Source organism: Austrofundulus limnaeus, unplaced genomic scaffold, assembly GCF_001266775.1.
Source record: "Austrofundulus limnaeus strain Quisiro unplaced genomic scaffold, Austrofundulus_limnaeus-1.0 Scaffold15, whole genome shotgun sequence".
Classification (NCBI taxonomy): Eukaryota; Metazoa; Chordata; class Actinopteri; order Cyprinodontiformes; family Rivulidae; genus Austrofundulus; species Austrofundulus limnaeus.
The window spans coordinates 1670677-1679803 of NW_013952417.1; the positions used below are offsets into that span (position 1 = coordinate 1670677).

General features: G+C 40.7%; 1 protein-coding gene across 1 annotated transcript in view; it reads left to right on the plus strand.

Annotated features, from left to right (window-relative positions):
* The window catches only part of tdrd6a (tudor domain containing 6a), a 44039-nt gene that overhangs the window by 15202 nt on the left and 19710 nt on the right, over positions 1-9127 (plus strand). Inside the window, exons 2-3 of the mRNA XM_014002830.1 lie at positions 1522-7215; positions 7338-7405. Of these exons, the coding sequence (XP_013858284.1) occupies positions 1599-7215; positions 7338-7405 (5685 nt within the window). The 5' untranslated portion in view covers positions 1522-1598. The remainder of the gene's footprint in view (positions 1-1521; positions 7216-7337; positions 7406-9127) is intronic.

The window sequence follows — 9127 nt, forward strand, 5'->3', positions numbered from 1 at the left end:
TCACCAGAGACACCTGGACAGGTCTCCAGTTCACCAGAGACACCTGGACAGGTCTCCAGTTCACCAGAGACACCTGGACAGGTCTCCAGTCTCCATCAGGGACCTAAAAGAGACAATCAACCATCCACACTCTGTCACACCTAGAGTCACACAGAAGAGCTCCAGAAGGTTGAGAACTCTGGACTCAGATCATCTGCTGCACACAGTTCTAATCATTTATTATCAATAAGAATTTTATTGATAATTATCATGAGGAGTCCTTAACTAGGATGTAGTTAGGCAATTAAACATTTATGTAGGTGTAAATTTATTACCATAATTGCAGGTGAGTCACGTAAATTTATGTTTTTATAAAACAAGTACCCCCCCGCCAAGACCAATTTCCTAGCGGAAACACTGAAGTCCTTGTGTGTGTCATCATATTTGGCCAATAAAGCTGATTCTGATTTAACATTAGAGTTTTACATGTTATTTTTTTAATCACTGATCAATAAGGCAATATTAACTCGAAAATAATTAGTTAACGATCTAGTGCTAATGCTTTTTATTTGAACCAGAATTGTAGACAATTAACTTACTGAAAAGTATTTAAAGTGATTCTATAAAATTCTAAGTGCAAATGTTTAAGAGCTGAACATATTATAAACATCTTAAAGTTTCATGGTATTTTTTTAGACACATGCCCCTCAGATGGACAACTCCTGTAGTTTGACCCTATGGATCTTTGGCCTTGGATAAACCAGAATGATGAACACAGAATATTGATTAACGGAAATATTACTGATATTTACAAAAGGTTATGCAGGTTTTTTTTAAAAATAATAACACATAAAAGTCTGCAATTTAATTAGCATTAGTTGAATCTTATTATCTTATATTATTTCACTTAAATATCTAATATGTCTAGTTTTATCCTCGTGAGACCCAGAAGAACCTATTTCAGATACTTGGAATGAAACTGGTGAAACCGATTAAGTGTAACAGCGGACTGCCATACACGTGAGCTTCATTTCTCATGCTGCTGAAATGATCTGCAGCGCTCAGACCTCGACTGTTAAATTAACAAGATGGACTTAAGAGCAAGCAACTGTCCATTTTCTTTTCATCCCCACGGTTAACAAGAGAAAAATGTTTTACAAACTCCGATCTGGGTTAAAAAACACAAAAACAAAAACAGTTGTTTTGCTATGCATGTGCGCGCTCGTGTGTGTACAGGTTTTTGCTTCATGACGGGAACAATTATTGACCATTTCCCTGGACCTGCTACACACAGCCAGGTGAGGTTAGGGTTTGGGTCAGGTGTGTAGCCTACCTGGGAGGTTATGCTCACATTTTCAAAATTATTATCTAAGTTAATTTTATGGCGATTTTTCAGAGAGTATCATTTTTTCTGATACACCCTGTAGATGTGTTGGCCAACTAATGTAAGCACAATCATTTTGAAGGGATGTTTAATTTTGATGGGATAATTAATCCAAATTCTAATGATATTGATWTAGTCTTTTTGTTTGTTCTTTCTAGGTAACATCCACTGTTTTACACAACAGTGTTTTAGAGGTGACACGTCATGGGTAGCTGGTATTCCTGAAACTGCCAGAATGTCTTCAGTCCCAGGACTTCCTACGAGAGGATCAGATGTAACAGTTCTCATAACCAGAGTTCACTTGCATCCATTATGTGCACTGGTGGAGTTTTGGGGCAAATTTAGTCAGGAACAGATAACCAATTATGAGAGTCTAGCCAAAGACATTCAGTCTCCTGGAGCCACATTTAAAGACCTGGAGGGAGATCCTGGTAACCAATGCTTGGCTCAGATAGATGGTACATGGTACCGATCACGCATAGTTTCAAGAGATGGCTCGAAATATAGTGTGTTTCTCATTGACAAAGGGATCACTTACACTKCCAACACAAACAATCTGGCATGGGGTGAAAAGAAGCATTTTCAGTTGCCTCCTGAAGTGGAGTTTTGTGTGTTGGCTAATGTGTTACCACTCTCACCTGAGAACAGATGGTCTCCAGTGGCTCTTGAATTTCTCAAATCTCTCTCTGGAAAGTCTGTGACAGCACATGTCCAAGATGTACTGGTCTCACACCGAACAGTTCTCCTGCAAATCCCTTGCATATCTAAACAAATGTATGAGATGGGATTTGCAAAGAAGTTGTTTCCAGTAGCCTTTCAGGAATTTGTCATCAAGTCACTGGAGCCCCACAACGGAGCTGAAACCTCTCCAGAGATCCTGCAGGTCACCATGGGATCAGGGGAGCGTCTAAACAAGCAAGATCTGTTCATGTACCCAGAACTGCCGGGGGGAACTGTGGAGACAGTCCTTGTAACAGAAGTGACAAATCCACTAAGGATTTTTTGCCAGTTAAAAGTTTTCTCACAAGAGCTAAAGAAACTTTCTGTGAAAATTACACAGAACTATGAGGGCAGAGTTTCCAGTTGCATTATAAGCCATGACATGATTGGGTTTCCATGTGCAGCAAGAGGAGGTGATGGCAAATGGTACCGTTCTGTCCTACAGCAGGTGTTCCCAACAAATAACCTGGTGGAAGTATTGAATGTTGACTATGGAACTAAACAAGTAGTTCAAGGGGAGAATGTGAGGCCACTGACTGCAGAGTTCTTCAGGATGCCTGTCGTTACATACATGTGCTCTCTCCATGGAATCATTGACAAAGGAGTGGGATGGACAGCCGGCCAAGTTGACTTTCTCAGGTCCCTTCTGTTCTCCAAGACTGTGATTGCCAAATTTGAATACCAAAGTATTGCTGAGGGAGTTTACTATGTCACTCTCTATGGTGACGACAACACAAATCTTAATACTTTATTTGGTTCCAAAGAAAAGTGTTTGCTTGAGTGTGAGAAAGCACTTGGGCATTATGCCATTCAAAGCACCCCAGACAGCCACCATTTTCTCTCTCAACGAGGACAGAAGATGTTGACTTTTCAAATGACTGCAAAACAAAAYGATGCAAAACCAGCGGAAAGGCCTCTCACCGAATATCTTCCTCTGAACTCTTCAAGCCTGGCTACTGTGGAGCACATATCCAACCCATTAGAGTTTTGGATCCAAACTGAGAACCACAAAACAGAATTGGATGAACTGTTTGAAAGGATGCACCATCTGTACCATGACTCAACAAATAAATGTGTGGTGGAAAATCCAACTCTTGGACTTCACTGTGCCGCCCAGGCAGAAGATGGAGAATTCTACAGAGCAACTGTAGCAGAGCTAAGTGAGACTCAAGTCACAGTGTTTTTTGTTGATTATGGAAACATGGAAGTGGTTGACAAGAGTAACATCAGGACCCTCCTTCCTGAGTTCAAAAAGATGCCACACCTTGCACTGAAATGCTCCCTGGCAGATGTTAAACCCAAAGATGGTAAGTGGAGTCAAAGTGCCTTGGACTTTTTTATCCAGTCAGTCACAAAAAAAGTACTGAATGTACATGTGAAAGCAAAATACAATGACAACTATATTGTTCAACTAACAGATTTGAAAGCACAAGGTGAACAAGATGTTGGTACACAGATGTGCAGTTTAAGCCTTGCTGAAAGGGCTGAGATTCAAAGAGAGCCCACTGTAAAAACTGTAAACACTGTAAAAAGTGCCATAAAGACTTCTGCTACACAGCTTCCAGGTCATTTTAAAAATAGTGGAAATGCTTTCCAGTGCCCACCGAGTTTGACTTGCAATCAGAGAAATTTTGCTACCTTTAAGGAATACATGTTTCCCATTGGTAGTGTCCTTGATGTCAGTGTGTCCTACATTGAAAGTCCAAATGACTTCTGGTGCCAGCTGGTACAAAATGCAGGGTGCTTGAAATTGCTCATGCACGACCTACAGGCTCATTATGCTGGCAGTGAATTTGAGCCTAATGTGGAAATTGCTTGTGTTGCTCGACACCCTGACAATGAAATGTGGTACAGAGCCCTCGTGATCCACAAACATGAAACCCCTTATGTGGACGTGTTGTTTGTCGACTATGGACAGACCAAAACAGTCTCTGTTTTCGACCTCAGGAAAATCCGTTCAGAATACCTCACTCTGCAAGGTCAAGCTTTTCGGTGCAGTCTGTTAAACCTCATCACTCCCACATCTGCTATAAATGAGTGGAATGAAGACGCAAAAGTAAGTTTTCAAAACTTTGTGAAAACAGCTGCATCCAAATTTATTATTTTGAAATGCACCATTTATGCCATCATGAACAATGAAAAGATGACTCTTTACAATATTGTGGATCTGGAAACTCCTTTTGAAAGTATCTGCACTACTATGGCTAATCTTGTCACAGGCGTCCCTCCCAAGAAAGCCATTGGGCCATCTTTCCGACTGGACACGTACTACTATTCGACGCACAATGTCAAAACTGGTGCAGAGGAGCAAGTCATAGTAACGTGTGTAAATGATGTCAACCAGTTCTACTGCCACCTCAACAAGAATGCTGATGTGACACAAGACCTTCAGATAAAAGTGAACAGCCTCTGCCAGTCCCTTGAAAAGGTCAAGTTTCCAACAGTCTTTGGAACTTTGTGTTTTGCAAGGTACACTGATGGACAGTGGTACAGGGCCCAGATAAAGACCACAAGGCCAGCAATTCTGGTTCACTTTGTGGATTATGGTGACACTATTGAGGTGGACAAGTCTGACTTGCTCCCTATTCCGAAAGAGGCAAATGACATAATGTCTGTACCAGTGCAAGCAGTTTTGTGTGGTCTGTCTGACATTCCTGCTAATGTTCCCATTGAGGTGAATAAATGGTTTGAGACATTTGTGGCAGAATGTCCTTTCCGAGCCCTAATAGTGGCTAAAGAACCTGATGGCAAATTGCTGGTCGAACTGTACCATGGAAATACTCAGATCAATGCCAAAATCTTAAGAGAGTTTCAGATTGAGGTGCAAACAGAAAACCAGGTTGTCTGTCAGGGTCATAAAGCTCGAGAACCTTCAGCAAACCATTCACAAAAGTCCCCAAAGGCTTATCCAAACCAGTCTACAGAGACTGAAGACTATAAACATGCTCCAAAAAAGAAAAATTTCTCAGCCCCAAAGCCCCTATGTCAAATTCAGACTAAAGAGAAACTCATTGATATGAACCTGAAGAAGGCACAGAAACCAGAAAATGGTCAGAAGATCAGACCAACTCCAAAAGAGCTATACAAACCTCCACACCAAAGGCAGTGTTATGGAGCAATGCTTAATGTCTGTCAGCAAGCTGCTGATCAAGTGAAACCAAAAGGAGAAGAAAACTTACCCTTCAAACCCAGATATCTCCAATCACCTGAGACAAAGTCCGAGAGAGAAAACCATACTGAAAAGCTTCCTAAATTGTCTGACCTGCCTTCAGATAACATCATTCCTGGTGTGGCAGTGGATGTTTACGTGTCACATTGCAACAGCCCCTTGAGTTTTTATGTGCAATGTGTCAGCAAAGAGGATGAAATATTTTCCCTGGTGGAAAAGCTTAATGATGCAGAATCAACTGTAAAAGAMAACCTCAGAGATGTGCATCCTGGTGACCTCATTCAAGCAGAGTTTGCAGAAGATTTGTCATGGTATCGCGCTGTTGTAAAAGAAATCTGTGGAGATGAATTGGCCATTGTTGAGTTTGTAGATTTTGGAAACTCTGCATTGACACCATTTTTCAAAATGGGCAGACTACACACATCTCTCTTGCAGTTGCCTGTTTACAGCACACACTGTATGCTGAGTGATGCTGCAGTTCTTGGAGAAGAGAGAGTTCTCCATCCACAAGTGGTGTCTGCATTCAAGGAAGACATTGGTTGCTGTGGAGAGAAGGTATTTAAGTGTCAGTTCATCAGACAGGTGGGATCTATGTGGGAGGTCAATCTGGAAGAGGATGGTGTGAATATTGTTCCTAAGATGTCATCTGGAGGCAGTGAGATCATAAAGGAGACACAGGTGAAGGAGCACCCAGCTCAGATCTTTTACCTCAGGCAAGAGACAGAAAGCACAATGAAATCCTCTGTGAACACCTGCTCTCTACAATACCCACAACAGCAAGACATTTTAGAGGGCCAGCAGCTAGAGGCCTACATCACAATCATCAACGATGGTCTTTCGTTCTACGCTCAGTCTGCCAATTCAGAGGAACTTAACAAGATAACAATAAGTGTCTCGGAAGTTGGTAATACTGCAGATAAATGTATTAATTTAGATGCTTTCTCCCCTGGAAGCCCATGCATCGCTCTCTTTTCTGATGATCAGCTTTGGTATCGTGCAGAAGTCATCGACAAAAATGGAGAAGAGCTGTCTGTTCTTTTTGTGGACTATGGAAACATGTCTCAAGTCAGCAAAACCGATGTCAGAGAAATGCCACGTTTCTTGGTGGAAATTCCACCACAGGCATTTTTGTGTGAACTCGAAGGCTTTGACACTTCATGTGGATCCTGGGTCAGCAGTGCTGAAGACACGTTGTCCACACTGACATCAGACAAACTGTTAAAACTGACTGTCACTAGAGTAGTAAGATCTGATAAAAAAATCAAGTGTTTTGTACACATGTACTGTAAAAGCCAGGTGATAAATGAGGTCATGAAAACTTGGTGGTTACCCCATACAACAGCAGATACATCTGAATCAGACAGGCTGATCACTTTATCTGAATCATCTCCTCAGCTTGACTTAACTGCCATTGTACCGGAGGATCCACTAAAGAATCCTGATGTGCAAGATATGTTCATTACCGCAACTTGCCTTCACTCTCAGAGTGAGAATAACGAGGAACAAAGTGCTGAGGAGCTCAGCATCACTTCTATGATAGATGAGGTCTTTAACTTAGCAGAAAGTCCGAAGCACAGCGAATGCTCTGACAGTTCGGTTCAGTTTAAGTCTTTTGTCCAGTCCACGGAAGAGGAACAGGATTCCACTGAGCGGGATAATGTATTACATGACATAACCATCACCAAAGATTTTTTGCCATGCACTGGTGAAACAGAAGAAACAAAGTTTCTGTTAGTTGGTAATAAAGAAGACCAAGATGCTTTGTACATAAGCTGTAAAGTGACTGTGGCCACAGGTGAAGGTGCTGATGAGATGAGCGCCTCAGAGGTTCATACTCAAGAGGAAGATGTTTTTGGTTCTCCACTGAAGGAGAATTTTCCAGTGTCCATGGATGAGCTGAACACTGAAACCTTTGACATGGAAACTTTGTCTGCTGACAGCTTGGACAATGAACCGCCTTCTGGTAAGCAAGACATCAGTTTGTTTCTTCTGGTTGTTATGCTTGTTGATCAAATGACTATTGTTTTTGCTTATGATCTGACAGTAATCTTAATGTATTTATTTTCTCTTTCCCTTTTTGCCAAGATCTGTTTATTGCAAGTTGTGACAGAAAAGATGGTTTTCCCAGGGGCAACTCTTCAACAGTGAAAATGGTAAATTTAATTTTGAGTTATGCAGGCATTGGCTGTACTGCTAGTAATGTATATAAATAGKAGGGGTGCAGAATACAGAAAATTCACAATTCAGTTCGATATTTTTTCAATACAAAAAAGACAAATTTCCACACCCGTAACTTGTTTTTATTGAAATAATTATGAACATTTTTTTACCCTCAAAAGTACACCAGGAAAGTATTCCATCAGGGAAAATATTTCATCCTCTTTGCTGACAAAGTACCCTCAAAAGTTTAAATAAAATTTTGCTGAAACAGCAAGTTTCTCAGTGGATCTGCGCTCGACAGTGCAGCTTAGGTGGAATAGTGGAACACAGATCCTCTGAGCCTTCAACACAGAGCATCTTCAGAAGATAATTTGATAAAATAAATTTAAAATACAAGTACGTATTGAACCTAGAGCACTGTATTGAAAAATTTGATACAGATTTATGTATTGTTGCAGCCCTAATAGGTAAGCTAATCGTCCTTTAGGGTTCCTTGAAATGTTGCTCTGCATATAAAACAATCATTCAGATCACATTCCATGTAAATGTGGTCTTTTTTGATCCCAGAGGGAAATTAGATGACATTGTAACTCATATAACTAAAGAGTTATTCTAGATCACGTGTCAAACTCAAGGCCTGTGGGTGACAAACAATGTATATTTTTTAATTAACATGAAAATTGTTTCTTTTATCAATGGTAAACTTTAAATTTATGATTATATATGCAACAAAATAAATTTCAAGGGTGAAAGATAACAATTGTCCTGCCCCTGAGATGTCGGCTTTAAGTAACTGAGCAATTTAGTTGGATAGCACAGTATTAATATAAAAATATGCTGCTTGTCAGCATCAACCATAAACTACATCTGCCATAATGCATACTAGCTACTCACTAGAAACTCATCAGTGAGTAAAACTTTTAATTTTACTTTTAATATTTCTGTATTTATTTTAGGGCTTAAACGATTCCTCGAATAATTCGAGTAATTCGATTACAAAAAATCCTCGAGACAAATTTATCTGCCTCGAAGCTTCGTAAAAAATTCATACTTTTATAATCAGCGTTATTTGTGTTACACCCAATGCTACGATGTTAGCGCTTCCGCTAACAGTTAAGGCTCCCACATACTCAAGCGCACACGGTCCAAGGAGGTCCGAGCGGACTTGAGCACAAGTATATGATTGGCCTCGGGTTCAAGTACACCTCGCTGCAGCCAAAGCGGACGTCCGCCGGATCGGACCGCGTAGAGAATTTTTTTACGGCCACGTATGCATACTCTGTGTCGCGCGAGAAACAGGACCTTGGACTGTTGACGCGTCATGCGCGTACGCTTGCTAAACGCTATGTTTAGCTTCAGAAGAGGACGAAGAGTGCTGAAACGAAGCGCTCAGAAAACGACAAATTATAAAAAGCATGGGAACATTTAAAACTAAACTGAAAAGACAACGCGCATCTGCTCTGCACGTGTTTTAAAACAGCTGCTGCATGACCCGAACGCGTCCGGGGTTAACCACAGATATTGGTTTACGTTCACTTTGCTTACCTAAATCTGTGATAATCTGTCATGTTACAGATGTACAAGGAGGAGGGATATTTAAACTAACGTTATTTGTGCTGACCAGGCATGGTGACCTGGCAGGGTTTTATTAAAGTGTGTAAGTTGTATGATTAAAAACAAGACTTACTGTAAATTTGTCAGATAAAAATAAAAGC